The sequence below is a fragment of the Grammomys surdaster genome, unplaced genomic scaffold, assembly GCF_004785775.1.
Source record: "Grammomys surdaster isolate TR1022 unplaced genomic scaffold, NIH_TR_1.0 125698, whole genome shotgun sequence".
In the NCBI taxonomy this organism is placed as follows: Eukaryota; Metazoa; Chordata; class Mammalia; order Rodentia; family Muridae; genus Grammomys; species Grammomys surdaster.
In genome coordinates, this window is record NW_021620534.1 from 621,875 (window position 1) to 643,773 (window position 21,899).

Here is a 21,899-nt window from a genome sequence, read left to right on the forward strand (position 1 = left end):
ACACAGTATTCATTATTTTTCTATACACAGCACTGGTAGAGTCTTGTTAGTTACTGTTAGGGTTTTAATGTTTATGGCATGAGTTTGGAAATCATAAAACAGATACATGATTGACATGTTTTTAAAGTTTTGTTTTGGCTGTAAATTTTATGAATGAGTAGAGAAAAGGGAAGGGCTACAAGATAGCTATAGGGAGGTCAAATAGGAGGCTATCTCAATAACCAGGAATTCAGTTACTTCATGACAGTAGCCAGGATCAGAGTGAACACTATGGAGGTAATATTCACCCAGACTCCTGATAAATGAAGAAATCCAAAATGCTATCGGGTTGGATGTAGGATGTGAGAAAAAAGAAAAGCCAAGGGTAATACTGAAAGCTTTTCCTAACCAACTAGAAGACCAACTTGCCAATTAATGAGATGAATAAGATTTAAAAAGTACAGATTGAGGTAAGAAGATTTAAAAAAAAAAAAGGCTTCTGATTATGCTAGGACTGAGAATTCCTATTGAACAACCCAAGTGAAGATGTATATGTTGAGTTTGGGATTTAGGGGAAAGTTATGAACTATAAACACAAACCAGAAAAGTTATCTTATTCACTAAGGCAGTGATCATGGATAGATCAAGGCCAGAAATCTGTGCTCCACATTCAGTATTATGGACAGAAATGCATGAGGTTAACTCACAGAATGTTTCAAGGAGTCAACCATGTTAAAGCTAGTGATACGTTTCATAAGATAATAACTGACACCTGGCTGCTGGATTCAGGGACAGGCATCAGTGAGAATTTTACCAGGAAAACACAGTAAAGCTCCAAGAGGGGTTCACTTGAATTGAAGGTGTGATTATAATGAGGATGGATTAGTGGGAATGATTTGGGAGAAGACAGTATCAATATACCTGAAATAGAGATGCTGAAATGATTTTAGTGACAGGTAAATTAAGGTCTAGAAAACAATCATAGAAGCTGGAACTAAAGTCAGGACAACATGATTATCAGACATGGCTACAGTTTTTAAAAAGCCTTTAGATGGAAAACTAAAATTCCTCCAGGTGTAGTGGTGCACCCAGCACTCGGAAGGCAACAGCAAAAGGATCTCTGTGAGTCCAAGGCCAGCCTGGTAGCCAGGGCTACATAAAGAGACTCTCTCTGTGTGTGTGTGTGTGTGTGTGTCAGAGAGAGAGAGAGACAGAGAGACAGAGAGAGAGAAAGACAGAGAGAAAGAGAGAGAGGGAAGGAGGAAGAGGAAGGGAAGGAGGAAGAGATGGGAGGGCGGGAGGAAGGGAGGGCGGGGGGGCGAGAGGGAAGGCGGGGGGGAGGGAGGGAGGGAGGGAAGGAGGGGAAGACTAAATTCCCATAAATCATCAAAGAAGCGATGATTTAGAGTTAACATGAGCTAGAAGCTGAGATCTTAAGCAAAGGAATGATCACAGATGAGAAATCTGATGTGATTCAAAGGGTCTGAAAACACCAGGAGGAATATGAAACACCTCTGCCCACTTCTCGAGTGCTATGAGGGAAATGGAAGGAAAAAAACATTAGCTGAGAAGACCGCAAGAAAAGCTGGAGAAACATCATCAAGTCAAGAATCCTGTTTTGTTTTAAACAAAGACAAAGGGATCACAGAATTTAAGCATAATGAACATGTAGTGAAATAAACAGAAGGCAGGGAATGCAGAGTAGAGAAGTAGACAGACCAGTGGTATAAGAAAGGACCCTAGAGTTCCTGGCTACCTGCAGTTCATGTGAAGACATACAAAATCCACTTCAGAGAAACAGTGAGTATGTGCTGCGTGAGGAGGACTAAACACGGAGGCCACGGGCTCTCCCTTGTGTTTGTCAACAGACGGGGTGACAGCCTGATCTTGGAACTTCTTTACTCCTGCACATAGACACAAGCAGGTTAGGAGATCCTGTCCTTTCATGATGAGACTTCTCTCTCACTTCAAAATACCAATGACCTCTGAGTTATTTTTTTGTAGCTTTCAATAGCTCAAAAAGATATGGTGATTCTTCCTTTTTCCCAACCAAAGCAGGAATGCAAAATAGCCAGCGATACAGTCTGTGATCATGAAGGACAGCAAAGTGAGCTAGGCTCAGAGTCACAAAGTCCTTTTGACGAGGGGCTAAAAACAGACATGCCCTCAAAACCTGGCTGTGAATTCACACTACATATTCAAAGCTTCAATAAAGCTATCACAAATTTATTTATTAAAGTATATTATATCAGTGTTGAATAGTACTTCTCTAAAATTATATAAAAATGAGCTCTATCAGCAGAAAATTACAGATATCAAATTTGTAAATTAATGTTAAGAAATTTATTATTGAATAAATCCTGTGTATCAAACAGGTACAGAGAAAAGAGAGAAAAGCTCAAAGCAAGTTTTGTGTTTCAGGAAAACAAAAAGACAAGTCACAAATTGTGCTCTGTTGTAGAGAGTATCATATGGTGCAATTTTCCTTTCATCATCAGGGTTACCATCTACAGCGTGTTTCCTGAATGGCTTCCAGTGATCCCCACCTGCTGATCCATGCCCTGGTGCAGTCTCTTCCCTCAAGTGAGCACTGGACTAGAAACCTCAGTCTGATAAACAAAATGTAGCAGGTAAGATGGGATGCCATTCGAGAAGGTTCTCTTGTCACAGTCTCCTTTCTCTCTGTCTGAAGCTAACAGTGATTATGAGCTATCCTATGAAAGGCCCACATGGCCCACAACTAAGTCCTCCCAGTAACCTCAGAAATGAGCTGAGAACCAGGTTCTTCCTAAAATCAGCCTTCAGCTGAGACTAAGGCACCTACTGACACTGACTGCAACTTCATGAGAGATGTGTGCCAGAAGAACCAGGACCAGCTAACTTCACCTGCTCATGGTTTTTTTAAGAGGTGCAATTAGAGCCTGTTCTGGTTTCCCTGTTTCCTGACTTTCAGAAACAGTGAGATAACCAATACTGGCTTTTGTTGTTGTTGTTTTTAAGAATTATTTATTTACTTTATGTATGTGAGTACACTGTCACTGTCTTCAGACACACCAGGGCATCAGATCCCATTACAGATGGTTGTGAGCCACCATGTGGTTGCTGGGAATTGAACTCAGGACCTCTGGAAGAGCAGTCAGTGCTCTTAACCACTGAGCCATCTCTCCAGCCCCCCCAACATTGTTTTTAAGGAGCTAAATTGTCAAATTTTTTAATAAATATTTTTAAAGATAGACTTATTTATTTAATGTATATGTGTATACACTGTAACTGTCTTTGAACACAACAGAAGAGGACATCAGATCCCATTACAGATGGTTGTGAGCCACCATGCGGTTGCTGAAATGAACCCAAGACCCATCTCTCCAGCTTTCTTGGCACATTTTTAACACACTCACACACACACACGCACACAGACATTGGGCCATTGAATGTATCATTTAAATCAGAATGAGTTTAGGTTAAAAAATGAGTTATTAATAATTAACAGAACATACAAAAACCAAGAGTGCTGAAGACAACCTGGGCTGTACAATCACCTAATTTTTACACTTCTTTAGAAGCAACAAAGAGGAGAGGAAAATATTTCCTATGCATGTCAGAAAACTGGTCAAAAGTTCTAAACAGGCAAACCAAACAGGCTCTAACTGCACCTCTTAAATCCCCATAAGCAGGATAAATTTAAGCCACTTGCTCTTAAAAATCAATGGCTAAAATTCTTCAGGAAAGGTCTGGAATGATAGTTTGCTAAAGCCCAGACCTGCCATGAATTGAGGCAACTTAGAAACAGAGAAGTGTCAAACTTGAGTTTAGAGCTAAGTAAACAAACCATTCACTTCCTAGAGAATGAAGTTAGTACGCTATCTATCGGCAGTGCTCTGGGTCATCACCTCTTTGCCCCGAATTGACTTCTAGTTTCTTTACTCTTTACTGAGGTATGACTGAGACGCGACACGCCTCAATGTGGCACTTTCACAGGCACACACCTGGCTCTAGCCACCATCTCTATTATCTTCTCTTATACCCACTTCTCCTTTTCCTGCTTGTAACGGTTCCCTTCTACTTTCACGGGGTTTTTTTTTATTTCTTTCTTTGTGAGTCTGACTTATCTCACTTGGCAGAATGATCTCCAGCTACATCTATCTTCCTGCAAATAACAGGCTTTGTCCTTTATGGCTGAACAACAACCACCACCACAACAAAAACCCACTGCATGTATGTGCATACATATTCTACACTGTCTTTACCCATGCATGCTGTCAGTGTGTCCGTAGTCTGGCTCTGTAATTTGGCAGCTGTAAACAGTGAAGTGACACAACATGGCTATGGCTGGGAAGCCAACTTTGACTCCTTGGCACAGGAGTGGTGTAGGTGGATCATATGGTAGTTCTATTTTTATTTCTTGGGGACCCTCCATACTCACTTCCACAGTAGCTGGAGTAATTCAGAGTGTCGAGGGCTCCTTTTTCCCACACTCGTAAGTAGCTGTATTTTCTTGTTGACAGCCATTCTGTTTTCTCCCACATTCACCAATATTTATGGTATTTTCGATGACAGCCACTCTGACCGGCTTAAAACAGGGTCTTAATGTCCTTCTGGTTTGCATTTCTCTGATGATGAACATTGTTTTCCTGTGTTTATTGTTCATTTGTATTTCCTCATCTAAGAAGTCCCAGTTCAATGCACTTGTCCATTCTTTTGTTTACTCTCCTGTTTAGTTTTTTTATTTCTACACTAATTTTATTAATATAACATTCATTTATGCCATGCAGTAGAAAAAACAAAGATTTGATTCCTAGTTTTATCACTATACAAGTTCATACAAAAATAAATTTTATGACTTTCTTTTTTTATAAAATGGTTACACAAAGCTCAGAGTTCAACAGATTAAATGAGATAATATGAAAAAAATCCCCTATAAACTGTGAACATATCCTACTAATTTCCAAAGACTTGTATTTGCTTTGTGTGTATTATGTAAAGAAACAGAACAACTGCTTAGATAATCTACTAACGCTCTGCAGCTGCTTATACTCATGGTTAAAACTAAACTCAAAAAGGACACCTGCCCACAAGTATCAGTAGCTAAATATCAGGGCACCCTACATACCTGGCAAAAAAAAAATATAATTTAGTATGTTACAGCTTACAACACATTTTCTTATTGAACTTCTAATCTAATTCATATGGGTCTTTGGGAATGTAAAGTATTTTTTAAATAGACTACTGTGGAATTCTTAAATATTTATCTTTATTTTATGTGCATTGGTGGTTTGCTTCTGTATGTCTGCTTGAGCGTGTCAGAGTCCCTGGAATTGGAGTTACATACAGCTGTGAGCCACTATATGGGTGCTGAGAATTGAACCCAGGACCTCTGGAAAAGCAACCAGTGCTCTTTAACCATTGAGCCATCTATCTCCCCACTGTGAAATTCTAATCCCATAAGAAATAAAAGTTTAAACCAATGACAGCTAAGCAAATTTTAATAACAAATATTTAGAAAACAGGAACTTTAAATTGTTTACAATATTTATGATGTCAGAGGAAGTCGTTTGTAGAAAGATATAAAAATACAAATCAAAAACCAGGTATCTGAACTTTGAAGAGATTTTGATTTTAAACCTACCTGCAGGTTAAAATTCATTCCTCCCACTAATTTCCCAGTTATCATGCTAGCTGCTAGGGAAAGTGAGAGAAAACAGGCTCTCCTACCTTCAATGTAGTCTCAGCACAAGCAAGTAAAATACAAGTGTAATGTAGCAAGTGAGACTATCAATACAAAAGTTGAACAGAAGCTGGGTGTGATGCCACATCTTTAATGCCAGAAATTGGGAAGCAGCAACAGGCAGACTTCTGTGATCTTAAGGTCACACTGGACTACATTGTAAACTCCAAGCCAACCTGAACTACATACTGGGACTGTTTGAAAACCAAAACTAACAAGCAATAACAATTCCTGCAAAAAACAAACCAGAAACCCAAACAAACAAACAAAAGACCCACAAGATTTAAAACAGTAGTTCTAGAATAGAGCCAGGACTGCTCCTTAGGCTGTATTTTATAAGTCTGTGAAAGTCACACATCTGGCACCTAGTGGACAAGGACTGAGCACAGTGTGTGCCACGAGATGGCAGGCCCACCACCCACATCCCACAACTGCACACGATCCACAAACCAAGACAAAGCAAGAACAAGAACGTCTTAATTATGTGACCTTAGAATCAAATTCCATCCTACATATAAACCTAAAATATATTTTTGTTATCTTAATGTACAATCAGTTTTCCAAGAATGTAGCTCCTTTATAAATAATGGTTATACTCTGTCTTGTTTGGAACTTCTACCAAAAGTTCACACACTGAAGAGGCAACATAAAATCACTTATGACTCCATTTAAGTAACCTTAAAGTCTTTATCACTCTCTATAGTGTGCCTGTCACATGAGTACCCAATATGCACATTTGGAAACATATCATTAATTTGTTTATGTAAATGCACCTGCATATTTACACATTTACATAATTTAAATTAGTTTTATTTTTCCATTAATAGAGCAGGAGTATTATGCCAACTTTTAAAAAGTTATACAATAAGTACTGTTAACATTTTCATTTTGGAACAGACAAGAGCTATTAATTTGTAAATATCTACCAATACAAGAAAGTGAGTTTAGTTAGGCTGGGAACAACTAACTCTAATGACTTGTGATGACCCACTCAATCCAAAAGGAAACCTCAGAAATGCACTAATTCCCCAAGACAGTAGAAAATGGAAATCTAGTTTCCAGTGTCTCCAAAAATCATCTGAGAAAAACTAATTTCCTTTTGTTACTATGTCAATATTCTGAAATATAAATTAGATAAATTCTATTCAGATCAATCAAATACTCTCCATTGTTAATTTTAAAGCTCTGGACACTTACTGTGCTTATGTTTGTCCCTTCAGAAACCAGTAATCCCATACTCAAGAATACTGGAAACCAATACTGAGAGTCTCACTTTACTAAGCTATTTCAAAGTGCACGTTTCCCTCCAGGTGTGAGTTGTATTCTTCTAAGAACATAAAAGACACAAAACCTTAACATCCCGTCACTGACACTTAAAGATTTATGGAAAAATAAGTATTTCTCTGCCCAAGAGTTAATTCCACTATCAGACAAAACTAAATGCTAAATAAGTCTTCCCCAGTTTTGAGAAGAAAAAAAAATTAGCCTCTTCTGAAATAATACAAAAAGAAAAAAAAAAAAGACATGATTAACAAAGATAGAACTTAGCCAGGCGGTGGTGGTGCATGCCTTTAATCCCAGCACCTGGGAGGCAGAGACAGGCAAATTTCTGAGTTCGAGGCCTGTTGAAAGCTGACTCCTAGCCAAAAGCAGCTATCATCTTTGCAGCCATCTCGAGCCATATACCCTGACAAGAGACTTGTTTTCAACAGCCCACAACAGCTGAGCACACTCTGATAAACATCTTGTTTTTCTCACATATCTTGTTTTGCTGTTTAGTGCCCCCAGCAGCTAGGCACACGTGGTCTCCATGCGGCTATGAGCACATGATATCCACACTACAAGGCACATGACGTAGTGCCTTCAGTTGCGCTTGTCCACAAGGGAAAGACACATGGTAAAGGGTATAAATACCCAGGATTTCCTTTCAATAAACGAGACTTGATCAGACTCTGTCTTGTTTCCATTCTTGGCATCTCTCCCCCCTCCCTCCCCACTCTCTCTCTTGCTAGGTCCTGACCCACGGACGGAGCAGCAGAACGGGCTGTTATAAAGTGGCCCCCAAACCTGGGGCAGCTCAGGCAGTAACAGAGGCCAGACTGGTCTACAGAGTGAGTTCCATGGCAGCCAAAACTACACAAAAAAACCCTGTCTTGAAAAACAAAAACAAAAAAACAAACAAACAAAAAGAAAGTAAAAAAACAAAAAACAAAACAAAAAAACAAAGATAGAACTTTCATGTGCAGACACAATCTTATCCTCACTAATTATTTCAAAATTCCAATTTGCTTCCAAAAGGAGAAAAAAGGACAAGGCTTCATGCCTTGTTTTATGCTTTTCTGGCTCTGTTAGGACCCAACCAGATTCATAATATTTCTTTTAGACGCTTCATGTAATATATTTGCAGTTATTTTTTTCCTCATAGGATTCTTCTTCGTTATTTCTAAAGTTTCACAACACCCTTCCTTTCCAGATTAATCAAAACCCCACTTTCATATAACCTCAAGTAAAAGATAGTTTCTAAAATTGCATTTGACAGCTGAGTTGGGCCCCACCTGGAAGGTACGATACTCTGGCAACCAAGACCCCTAAAATATGATCTGCTTTAAATCTAAACATGGGGGGGGGCATATACATACACCATAGTACACACAGGAACAGTAAATGTGTGAGGTCAGAAGACAACTTGCAGGAGTCAGTCCCAGGGATTCAACTCACACAGTCAGTCTTAGCAGCAGGTACCTCTTCCCTGAAAAACCTGCTCATTGCTCCAATTTTGTATTTTAAAATTAGGAATTTGTAGAACTGAAGTGAACGTTCAGAATACCACAGTGGGAAAGTTAATATATCCAGTTTTCAGTTTTTCCCCAATAAAAGATGACAAGGATGAACTAAAGACTGTCTGCTTTTTCTCCAGGTAAAATATTCTGTCACTTTATATTCATATACAACAAAACATTTTCATAACAGAAAAGCCAGTGCACAGTTAGAGTAAAGGGGACATGAGGAACACCTTATAGTTCATTATTTGTAGTGAGTGTCTAACTCTTCATGACCCTGGCATACACTATTGACAACAGCTTTGGTGCTCACAAGAACTAGGAGCAACATAACATTCATGCTTGTAAGATCAAACACTAGGATGTATCTCCTTTTAAGTATAGTACAAGTCAAGAAGAGCCATGTAAGTCTATTTGACCATAAATGCACTTTTGACCTATTTAAAAAAGTAATACATTTACTCTTCAGTGTAGGCATTATGAGATGCCCCTATATGGAGTGAATAAGTTAAAGAGACCTATGGTGCAAAACAGCATAATGTGCAGTCCAAAGACTATCTCTAATAAACAGAAATGGAATAAAAGGGCTGTGAGTATCACAGAGATAAACATACTTTCTAGGTCGGCTGGCATTATTCACATGCCTCCAACAGTAAGATAGCCAAGGAAATCCTCTAAAATACAGTAAATGCCTATTTCTCAATCTTGGCATTAAAAAGAGTGAGCTACTTAGACACAAGTAGCTGTTGCCTTACACCATACAATAAATTATTCAAGACTGAAATAGTGCAGTAACTTCAGGATCCTGGGTCTGGTCTTTCACAATACATCTCGTAAGTACAACTGTGTACAGGCCAGCTGCTTCCTGATTCTAAGGCCTCATTTGCTTCCCATTCTCGAGGCAGTTACGCCTTGCTGTGGAGCTCTCCATGGTGCTTATTTACACTCCACTGTCTCATCTAACAGTTGCTAAGAGCTTTTCTTTTTTCTCTCTGATCTACTGCCTATAATCCACACTGTGGCCTGTAACAACAATGGCAGTATCATAAGCCACCGCTGATCTGTTTTCCACTTTTGCCTGTGCTGAAACCTTCAAGTATGTTTCTAGCTTGACTGTCCAGTTAACCTAGCTTTGCACTCCAAGTCCAACTTTGTGTACCGTTAACTACACAAAGCCCTTACAGAGGCCAAAGTTCACTTTGTGGGAGACCTCACTGTCACACTCTGGACAAAAAAGTTAAAATTTGTCAGATTCAAGTCCCAAACATGACATTGTTACTTTTACTTATCATTCCAAATAACTAAAATTACTTTTGACAGCACATGTTTGGTACCTGACACTTTAACACAGAACCAATGCCCAGGCTTTCAGAGACCCTTAAAACGCCTTAAAACCATGTGGTTCTTTAGGGCATATGCATGTTTTCTGTGAAAGGGGGTGGATAATATTAATCATTAAGAAACTAAAATCCACCACCATGCTGCAGGAGATCATAGCACTGAGATTTAGTAAATGAGGCTGTTCTTCAGTTTCTAGAAGGGAACAGAAATTATGTTTTGCCAAATAACACTCTATCTTTACCCAGAAATCAACTTGACAGCTGATATTTACTTGAAAACAACCATCAAATCTAAAATCAAAGTGTAGAGGATAAAGTTTAGTGATAGAACACAACACACAACCCTGGATTGGGGGAGGGGAGACTGAATCCCAGAATCAATCCAAAGACTAGTTCCTCAGATAAAACTGAAGACTCTACACTAAGACGTTTCTGACTCTTCACCAAGTGTCTGAATTTGGGTGACAATCTTTCCTTTAAAACACTGCAAAATGTCCTGGATCATGAAATAAGCACCCACCCCCAACCCCCATGTCACATATTACCACTAAAGATTAAGAAGTTCATATCGACAAATCTGTTTTAGGACCACTCCTCACACACTCCACCCTTACTGGTGTTTTGTAAATGAAATTGAAACTTCTAAAACATGATGAACAAACTTCATTTTTATATTTAAACTAAAACCAAAGGAAGGCAAATTTAAGTTTAAAGGCCAGCTGGGTTTAACTTCACAGAGTTTTCTAGTTACTGCTAACTGCCCACACAAGAGAACAAATCAATATGAAGCAACAGGCAAGACCAATAGAACACAACTGTCAAGAACTGAACAATAAAATCTCTGATCCTCCTTGAGTTCCTTTTGGTGTAAGGCATGAGGTAAAGATAGAAGATCTTTTTGGAAAAAGGTACCAGCTCCAAGGTTCATAAAATACTTGTAAATACCCACCTGATAAACATATAAATTCACATAAATTCAATAATCAAAAAGCGAACAGTCCAATTAGAGTAAAAAAAGACACAAACATTTCTCCTTGTTCCATGAAAAGATGTCAACATTGCTCTTCATTAAGAAGATAAGTACAAACTAAGAGAATGATACAGTATCAGTACACAGCTGCTAGAGAAGCCAAGATGAAAACTAGTAGTAATGTTGACAAGGACTGAGAGAAATTCAATCTCCCACAGTACTGATGAATATAAAATGATAACCAGAAAAGTTCAGCAGTTTCTTTACAAACTAAATATACATTTACCATATGTAAAACAACAGTCTTCGTAATTACACTTCTAGGCATTTCTTTCAGTCGTATCCACAAAAAGAATCTGTCAATGACTGTTCACAGTAGGTTATAATAGCCAAGAGGTAGAAACAAAAATGTCCAATAGATGACTGATCATAAACAAATGCTGGAATATCCATTCAGAACTAATTCTATGTGGCAAAAAGAAACAAACTATAGATACCATGCAATAATTTGGAAGACTCGCAAAAGCATGATGAGTTACAGAAGCCATTCCCAATAGGTCACATACTGTATGTTTCCATTCATGTAACAAAGCAGAAAACTTACAAAAGTAGTGAAAGGGAAAGAGATAAATAGTTGCCACCAGAAATTAAGGACCCAGTTGGGAATATGTCTTTGAAGACATAACATGAAGAAAATCCTCATGGTGAGGGATGCTTTTGTATCTTAAGAGCAGTGGTTGTAAAATGATACATACTATACCAATTTCCTGGTTCTGTAACTATGCAAAATGTAACCAATGCAGGTAACCGGAGTTAGTTATACACATGACCTCTCTGCAACTTCCAGGGACCTATACTTACTTCAAAAAAATACAATCAATACAAAACAATTTAGAAGTCTCAAGAACATGGGAACTAAGTTGAAGGGATGAAATGAAACAGGAATGACCACGGTACAGTACAAGCAGAGCTGAGTTCTTCCACCTCCTCCAATAGTTCAATTAAGCATTTATTAAGTGCCTTGCATTTACAAAAAAAAATAGCTTAACTACTTATTATCCAGAAATGTGAGTGAAAGAAGAGCCAAAGATGACTCAGGGAAGTTTAACAGAATGATAAGTGAAAGACAGTATTGAACTGGGAAGTCATGAGTAAGTCCTCTTAGGAAAAAGAACATGCTTTGTTAGATGCTATGGATGACATCCAAAGATTTGAGACTAGATGTAGGCAGAGTCAAGATGATAATGTAGATGTGTGAACTGCATAGTTAAGGTTAAGCAAGCAACTGAGGAGGTCTCTCAGGAAGAAAGTATAATGGGCCGTAGATGAAAGTAATTTAAAACAATTTGAGTTCCCATTAGTCAACTTACAGCTATCACATTCTAGTGTCTTCAGAACTATGAGCTCCTTCAGAGCATTTCTGATACCCTTGTATTGCTAAAGTGCACAATACAGGGCTGTATACTTAACTAGTACATAGTAAGTAGCTTATTAAAGGGATTCAATCAGCTGCGTGTCAGAGGTCACGGTCAGGCATCTTCCAGTTTCTATCTTACTTTTTGAAACGGGACCTTTCACTGAACTTGAAGCTCCCTGTTCTGACTAGACAAGACTGTTCAGAAAGCCTCCCTGATCTACCGCTGAATGACGACATTACAAACACACACTGCCACACCTGGCTTTTTATGTAGGTACTGGGGATCCTAGCCCAAGTCCTCATGCTTGTGAAGCAAGCAGTTTACGTACTCAGCCATTTCCTCAACCTTTAATAACTTCTAATTAATAACTAACATAAAAGTGGTGTTTTAGTTAGCTGCTTGAAAGTTAGAACCTTTCCTTTATACTGGTAAGATCGCCAAGTTCAGACATTTTACATCATGTATCTAAAGCTCTGCCTCTTCCTAAGGCCCTAAGGTGGAAGAATTGGAAAACTAGACTTTAGAGTTAATGCTTCCAAATGCTAAAGTAATTTCTAACTCAAAATGGAAAATATTCTTCTAGAAGTTTTGAGTGAAATAAACAGAACATAATTATTTACTGGAAGTGTGAGACAAATGAAGTTTTCAACTATAGACACTATACAAGCTGATAATGTACAAAAGGCAAAGAAACCACGGGTGAAGCCAGAAATATTTTTCAATAGCATTTTCCAAGCATGCTCAAAGGGTTGGGATGGATCACCTGTGTGTGTGTGTGTGTGTGTGTCTTTTCAGGTGAACGATAGGATAACTGCAATCTAAATGACACAATCAGAAGGGAATTGCACAGTTTCAACACATCCCTTTCTCCTTTTAATACAATGAGAGAAGTCACTGGTCTGTTCTCCAACAAAATATTCGTGGACAATACAAAATGGGCTAATGTGTTCAAAAATTGGACGGACAGTATTTCTAGTTGCAGTTTAAGTTAACAGTTTAGTTAAGATGGATCCGTGGCTAGATTTGTTTACCGCCTCCCAAAATTACATTTTCCATTGTATTATGACTTCTGTCTTTTGAGATAGCAGCATGGCTCTAACAAACCCTGAATGGAGTGATGTACCTGGTGCCTTTGAACACCTAAGTGTGGTTGTGTGAGAGGTCAGAGAAGTGGAAAGAAACCAGTTGGGAGTTGCAAGACTGTAGGGAATCTGACAAGTCATCTATAATCCAACTGCCATCTCAGTAAGTCTCCACAGGTCTAAGAGATGACCGATCATTCTTTGCCTGCCCACTTCTTACAACAACAAATAATCACTGGTAGGCTCTACTTGGAGTCCAGCTGCTAAAATCTGTGGTCAAACCTCCCAGAGTTATCTCCCAGCAACACGCATTCTTGCTCATTTCATTTCTGGTCCTGTTTTGTTTGTCTGTTTGTTTTTGTTTTTTAAAGACAATATAGTGGAAGGCGAAAGTCGCCTTGGCTTTTTATTGATGTTTCTTTTTAATAGAAGAAGAAAAACCACTGGTATTTCTTCTAGGTATATCAATATGTTCCCTTCTTTCAAATACTGGGAAAAACCTATTCTTTTTTTATTCCCACTTTCTGGTCCCTCCTTCTAAAATGTTTTGCTTTCTCTAAAGAAAAAAACAAACACCCGGCATTAGAAACATAGTTTCTCTAGTCTCAGAACCCAGACCTCACAGCAGAGCAGAGCAAAGGGGTTTAAATAGCCACACATAATAGCGCGAGTTGCAGCTGATGTGAAAACCTCCACTGCTAAGAAGCAAGCGGTCCTGGCAGATGCCCGGTTGTAGGAACTTGACAGAAGATGCACAACCCTAATCTGGCAGCTCTGTACTGTGGCAGCTTAAGAGTTCGCACCTCTTCTAGACACAGACCGGGGGAGCGAAGTGGACTCTAGGTTCCAGGCCTGCCCTGAACCCTCGCAGGCAGCAAGCTCCGTCCGGAGAAGCAACAGCGCAGGGAGGAAGACGGGAGAAAGCTCAGCCAAACCCAAGCCGCGCCCATGGGCCGGCTGCTAGGAGCCCGACCTCCCCGCCTGCCGGTCGCCGTCCTGGGAACCCGCACGGGTGGGAGCTCTCGAGTAGGAGACGCCTCCGACTCGGCCCCGGTCGAGTGCATCCCACCGGAGGCCACCGCAGGGGGTGGTGCTCGGGAAGCTCACGGCGCCGGGGTAATGCTGTGGGCAGAACCCGGGTTGCCCGGCGCCGGGCGAGTCACTCACCGAGAGGACGCTCATGCGGATTGGGGTCTCCAACAGGCACGCCATCTTGAGCCTTCCCACCCGGCTGCTGCCGGCGCCGGCGCGCGGCCGGCACTTTCGACAGCCACCTATGGGGCCAGCAGCCGACGCCTCTGTAGAAAGTCAGGCAAGCTGCCCAGAACCGACCGCGCCCCAGGCGTCACTCAAGCACCGAAGGGCCGGGCAGAAGGGCGAGGAATTGGGAAACCGCGCCGGACCCTGGCTTACGAATCGACCTCTCAGAAACAGCAGCTACTCTCGGCTGGGGTCAGAGGTGGGCGCGGGCAGAGGCCTTCGCATGCGCAGAAGCCTGCCTGCCCCACCTTCCGCTGGTGGGGGGCGGAGCCTCACGCGGGCTCTACGAGCAGTCCGCGCTCGTAAATTTCAGTTTACAGGTTCTCCTTCCTAACCGCTGGTAGGTGGAGTTACTAACTACGAAGTTTGAAGTTCACTTTCACATTCATTATCTCACTCTACACCAAATTCGTAGTTTCAGTATTATCTCCATCTTAAAGCTGGAGAAACTTGTTTCAAAACCAGGTCCTCTGCCTGCAATGAAAATCGCTTCACGCTTCAACGCTAAAGTATGACCTGCTTTATTTAGCATTGTGTGCTCGACCCACTTATTCTGGTATATTGGTAAGAACGGGTTCTCTAGAGCCAGGACGCCTGGATTTAATCCTTGCTGCTTTCGTTAACACCAATATTTTGGACAAGTTGCTTAGCGTCCTTATATTTATTTCAGTTCTTCCGATTGTAAAATAAGGACTAATGAGAATAAATTAACCAATAAAACAACATGCCTGTAATCTGGAAAGCTTTACGTTGTCTATGTGTTAGAATTTTTCCAGCCTCTAGGTCAAATGGGGGAGGGGGACTTATACTATCTGAATGTTTCCTACTAAAATACTCTGATAAGTGAACCCATTCCTAATTCAGGCTGTTACCTTAACTCCACTCACCTCTCAGTGCTCTGGAAGTAAAACGGTATCTCTCCCATTGTTCCTCATTTCCTCCAGTACTTTGATGTCTATATTCATTGTATCATTTACCACCCTTGCTTATAAGTCTGTTACAAAATGTTGCACTTCTGGAAGGCTGGAAGTTTAAGAGAACCCTGGTGCTGTAATAGTATATCCTAAGCTCTGTAACTACAGTCTTTGCTAATTTTCACCCAGGTATTATTATTCATTCAATAATTTTATTTAAAGCTAGTTTGAGCCCATTTAAGATTGTTAGCCTTGTCCTAAATCATAGTCTGTGAAATCAAATGTGTTGTATTCTTTTTTTATTCTAGTGCACATTACCATTCATAAATACAAAAATTTAAATGTCCATCTGTCCATCCATGTAGCACCTAAAATCACATCCTAGTACGCCTGCTACAACCAGGCAGGCTGTAATTGTACATAGCACACGAAAACATTGACAATTGTACAATAGTCTCTATAGTTATATGTGAGCTATACCTCACCCAGTAACTCCGGCAATATATTTTCCAGGAAACCCCTCCCTTGAGGAGCTGAGTGCCTCTCCCAGCTCCATATATTTTCTTTAAAATGGTATTACATTTACTTATCTATTTATTTATTATTGTGTAGGGATGCACACATGTGCTGGCCAGAGGACAGCTTAGGGAGCTGGTTCTTTTTTCATCTAGGGGTCCAAGGCAGGTATATTGACAAGAGATTTTACATGTTGAAACATCTCCCCGCTGTGTCATCATCCCTTAACTTCAGGCATCAGTTGGTTCTTTCCTGTAACATAATTTCTCTAACAATATGTTGCTACATACTGTGTGTATGTGTATATGTATATATAAATATTATTATAAGGTTTTGGGAAAAATAACTACTATTCATTTCAGGGAAACTACAAAAAAAGTTATCTTCTTGGTTTTTTATCTAGATCCCTACGATAGGCATGTATTAAATGTTTGTTGAATAAGCATATTTTGCTTTGTTTCATCCTGGGACAAGATATGATAATAGGCAGGTTATTTGGGAAATACTTCCAGGGAACATAATTGGTGAGTCTAAAAGAGAAAAAGAAAAACAAAATCAGTATGAGTCTACTGTTGAGATCATTCTATATTCTTCAGGCGCCACTGAAAAAGAAATAGAATACCTTGTTGGATTATCCATCTTGAGTCTGGAACCATTGTATTAGTTGGGGATTTCCCCTAGGCAATAACTTCCTGTCTTTCTGATTGCCTCTCTCTGTGCCCACCCACTGTGTGTATGTGTGGAGGGGGGATGAATCCTCAACAACCCAGCTGGGATGATCTATTGCAAGCTGGCATGGCATAATGCCCAAGATGTCAGTGCTCTGCTCAGAGGATAATCACTCACAACACTGTCTTAACACTTGTTAACCATTTCTATGTACTCATGGACCAGCCTTATGAGACACTTCTGTACTGTCTCCATCACTTCATGAGGCCTCTCTCCCTCCATAAGGGAAGGTTAGTGGACACACTGGGTAACTGAAGCTGTGATAGTTATAAGACAGCAAGGGCCATATTAGGCCCAAAGGACAATGTTCCAAAACTTCTGCAAACAAAAATGATACTTCTGGTATACAAAAAAAAAAAATTCTTGTCATAGTTAAGGTTTCTATTGCTACAATGAAACACCATGACCTAAGTAACCTAAGGAGGAAAGGGTTATTTGGCTTACACTTCCACATCATTGTTCATCACTGAAGGAAGTCAGGATAGAAACTCAAAACAGGGCAGGAACCGAAAGGCAGGAGCTGATGCAGTGAGGCATGAAGGAGGAGTGCTGCTTACTGGCTTGCTTCCATGGCTCGCTCAGCTTGCTCTCTGTAGAACCCAGAACCTCCAACCAGCATAGGGATGGAACCACCCACAATAGGCTGGACTCTCCCCCATTGATCACTAATTGAGAAACTGCCTTAATGCTGGATCCTGTGGAGGCATCTTCTCAATTGAGGTTCCCTTCTTTCAGATATCTAGCTTGTGTGTCAAATACAATAATAAAGAGTTTAATGAAGAAAAATAGAAATATAAGGTAGGACACAAGTAGCCAGTAATAAATCTGAAAAGTCTTTGTTGTATTTATATAGAACTCCCAGTGAATAACTATATTGTCAGGGTTCTTTGGAGTAGCAGAACTTATAGAATAAATTCCTCTATATATAGAAAGGCAATTTATTAGAGTGGCTTACAGTCTTTGGTCCAGCTAATCCAACAGTGGCTGGTTATGAATGGAAAGTCCAAGAATCCAGTAGTTGTTCAGTCCATGAGGCTGGATGTCTCTGCTGGTCTTCAGTATATACCAGAATCTCAAAGAAGTAGGCCAGGGAAGGAATGGACTTGCTATCGAGGTAAGAGCAAGCAGGCAAAGAGCAAAGGCTTCCTTCTTTCATGTTCTTGTTATATAGGCTCCCAGCAGAAAATGTGGCCCAGATTAGAGGTGGGCTTTCCCAGCTCAAAATATCTAGACAAAAGCTGTCTCTTCCTGCTTCAAAGATCTGGATTAGAAGTAGATCTTCCCACCTCAAATTAAGCAAAAATCCCTCACAAGTGTGCCCTCCATTTTTGAGTTTTAGTTAATTCCGGATGAAGTCAAGTTGACAACCAAGAATACCTATCACAGATATTTAATATAGCTATACTTTTATAAGTAGAACTGAGGCTGGCGAGATGGCTCAGAAAGTAAATGCATTTTTCACCAAGCCGACAACTTGAGTTCCATTCTAAAAAAAAAAAAAGGATGAGAGGACAATTCTCACAAATTGTCCTTTGATGTTTACACATGAACCATAGCACGGGGGGGGGGGAGGGAGGGGAGAGAGAGAGAGAGAGAGAGAGAGAGAGAGAGAGAGAGAGAGAGAGAACAGACAACACACATAAAACAAATAAAAATAAATACACATTCACTCAAGACTACAATACAACTAATACATCTAAGGCTCAAGAGTTGCCACAGAAGAGGAGCCCGAAAAATGGGAAGAGCCAGAGAAATTTTGTGATGAGGTTGTGTCTCCTAGAAGTATCAGAGAAGTTAGACTCATAAAGTCTCATTGATGTGGCTGACAAAACAAGGAGCAGACAAGGATGACACCAATGGATGCAATGCTGGGCCTTGGTGGCACACCCCTTTAATTCCAGCACTCCTGAGGCAGAGGAATGCAGATCTCTGAGAGTTGATGGCCAGCCTGATCTGCAGATCAAGTTCCAGGACAGCCCTGGCTACACAAGGAAACTGTCTCAATAACACCAAAAACCTAAAAACAACCAACCACTAACCAACCAACCAACCAAACAAACAAACCAATAGACATGCTAACATGAAAGAGGAAAATCCCACGGGACCTCAAACACCTCAAACAGAGACAATCAAAAGCGATTAAGAAATGTTGAAAGTGGGAGAAACAGTCTTTTCCAGGGAGGAAGAGTCTCACTACATATTTTAAGAGGGCCACCTTCAGTGTGTGTGTGTGTGTGTGTGTGTGTGTGTGTGTGTGTGTGTGTGTGTTACATGACACCTGCTTCCCTGGGCTCAGACTCAGGTAATAGAGGCCTGAATAAAAAATGCAGGTACTACTGTTGTATCTCCTTCCAGGAAACAGTGAACACTGGAATTAGCCAGTACACCTGTTCTTTTTATGACCAGAGGAAGAAACAAGTTGCTATGCTCAGTATGTTGACACATCCTTGTAATCCCAGCTCTTTAGAGGAAATTAAAGCTCATCTAGTTTATATCTGAAAATCATCCTGAGATGAGTTTTATAGTAATCTGGCATTTTGTACCAGTAGTCAAGTGATATCTAATGTTTTAAGACATGGTTCTAAAGGAATATATACACAAAATGAAAAAACATTCCATGTCAAAAATCTAGAAGGAAGTAACTTGTATAAATTAAAAAAGCCAGCTACTGAAGGCTTGCTGTTTATATTCCCAACTACATGGTAAATTGTGGGGGAGAATTGTTTGAGTCTAGAGTTCAAGGCCATCCAGGTCAATGTGGTGATATAATATATATTAAAGAGGATTGGGAGTTAAATTTAACAACATTGTCAAATCATTTTTTTGACATTTTAAAATTCTAATCCAGAAAGACAATGTTAGAAGCTAATAGAAACCTTCACTTTTTTAAAAAATCTTTTTCAACCTCCTTTGTCAATTTAAACATCAAAAAAATTATGTTTTCCTGGTAAACTTGAAGAAATCATCCCTAAATCACTGTGGGCACAAAGCTTTGGTATTTAATTTTCTTTAAAAACAAGTACAGTTTTACTTTCTCTATACATTCACAAAACCCTTAGGACTAATGTAAAAAATCAGAAACTAAATCTCTCATGGAAATAAAATGTTGGCTCCTACATCCAGGGTTTTGCTGTCTGTACCAGTCATCCTCTTACTGATGTAATCTGAGTCTTCCTCAGTCAATAATTTAACAAAGTCAGAGTCGTGGTGCTGGTCAGTGGGTCTGCCATCTAGGTAGTGGTCTTGCCTGGAGAAAGAATTCCCACAACAGCACCTTACCACCCTTCTTTTCTTAGACATCCCTACCCTTTCTCCTCCCATGGTGGGATCCTAATTTATTAGGAGCTTTCCTCAGTAACCAAGGTGGAGGGGAGAATCCCACCTACCCAGCAGTGTCTCTCTGGCTCCTTGTATTTAGTCATTGACGTCATCCCAGAATCTTTACATTATCCTTGATCGGCTTACACATTTTGCTTTATTTAGAATTAATTTTGGTGTCTTTGTTCCTAGGATGTTGTCTCTTTATTTTTTAAATAAATGTACAAATAGCCAGGGATGGCTGATTATACCTTTAATCCCAGATTGGGCAACTTGTAAAAGCAGACAGATTGCTGAGAGGTCCACCCAGTCTGATCTACATAGTTCCAGGCCAGTCAGAGACACATAAAAAGATCCTGTTTCAAAAGAAAAGAAAAGAGGAGAGGAGAGGAGAGGAGAGGAGAGGAGAGGAGAGGAGAGAGAAAAGGGGGGGAACAACAAATAGAACTGACACAAAAAGAAAAGGAGTGAGTTAGATGTATAAAATTGTATAACTTTGATTAGATTGGCTTTTTCTTTCTTTTTTGAGACAGTTTCTCTGTGGGGTTTTGTTTGCTTTGCTTTTCTTTCTTTCTTTTTTTCTTTTTTGGTTTTCTGGGACAGGGTTTCTCTGTGCATTAACCCTGGCTGTCCTAACCCACTTTGTAGACCATGCTGGCTGTGAACTCAGATCTGCTTGCTTGTTTCCGGAATGGCAGGATTCTAGGCATGAGCCACCATTGCCCGGCCTAGATTGTCTTTACCTGATTAAATTTTTCAGTTGTTTAAATGTATAGTTTCCTGTGAGAGGCCAAATCTTTTATGTTCAGACTCTATTTTTAGAGAACCTGACCTAAGTCTGAACTCAGACAAACTAACAGGCAGTACCTAACACTAGTTTCCAAATTACCCCTGAACAAGACCAGCAACTCCAAGCTATTACCCCAACAGATCTGTACCCCCAGGTTACAAGGCCATCTCCTGCCTAATGACCACCAATGCAGAGGGGAGCAGAAATTAAGTTTATGATGTGACTCCCAGCACCAGCCAATTGTGTTAAAGACCACGGTAGCTCTCGAATTAGATGCTTTAACACCACCACCACCCCTTGCTTGTAGCTTTCTATAAAGTCTTGCCCTGATAGATATTGGGGGCTCCTCTCTCCACCAAAAACCGTACTGTGTGTTGGTGGTGAGCTGAGCGGCCCCAGCTAGCTACCCTCCTGTGAGTTGCATCAGATTGGCTCCTGACTGTTTTTTTTTTTTTGAGGGGGGGAGGGTGGTGGTGAGAGGGAGGATTGCTAACATTTCCCTGGCACTACATCTGTATCCCCTCGATTAGATTTTCTTTTCTTTACTGGTTTGCTTCTTTGCCATTCATTCTTCATTGATGCGTCACCACCTTTTCTCTTTAGAAGGTTTTGAGATACCTGCTTTCTTTTATATTGTGTTATAGTTAGGCAAACAATTTGGTAGGAAAATATCGGTTTCTCTTAGTCAAAAATAATTTCAGAGATTCCCGGGCGGGGGATATATTTTAAAAATAATCAGTGTTTCAAAGTTGCATTTAAATCTTAATGTCATCATTAAAAACCCTTTTTACTTTCTAATTCATTTTTAAGGCGATTATCTTTACTGGGGAGAGGTTTGCTCTAGGGAATTGCTTAATCGCTCCCGCTCACTTGCTTACCTTGATTTTACTAGATCAAATTCCTATACTTGGAGATTTTATTTCCTTTTCTAGTTTTAAACTATCTAACCCATCAGATTGCTAGCACTCAAGGTATCACGAAGACAGACAGGACCTATATTAGACAAAGTTAAATTTCCTCTGGGGGTTGGCCCGGCCCTTCCCGCTCCCTCTCTCGCGAGACTTGGAAGCCGGAAGTT

The 21,899-nt window shown here is 40.1% G+C and overlaps 1 protein-coding gene across 3 annotated transcripts in view; it reads right to left on the bottom strand.

Moving 5' to 3' along the window:
* Armc8 (armadillo repeat containing 8) overlaps positions 1-14,757 on the bottom strand; it is an 88,376-nt gene extending 73,619 nt beyond the window's left edge. For 2 of the 3 annotated variants that reach the window (XM_028788054.1, XM_028788052.1), the window contains exon 1: positions 14,462-14,562. In XM_028788054.1, coding sequence (XP_028643887.1) covers positions 14,462-14,506 — 45 coding nt within the window. In that variant the 5' untranslated portion in view covers positions 14,507-14,562. Of the gene's footprint in view, positions 1-14,461 lie in introns of all 3 variants that reach the window. The other variant, XM_028788051.1, reaches the window with a different exon arrangement.
* Positions 14,758-21,899: the final 7,142 nt, after the last annotated feature.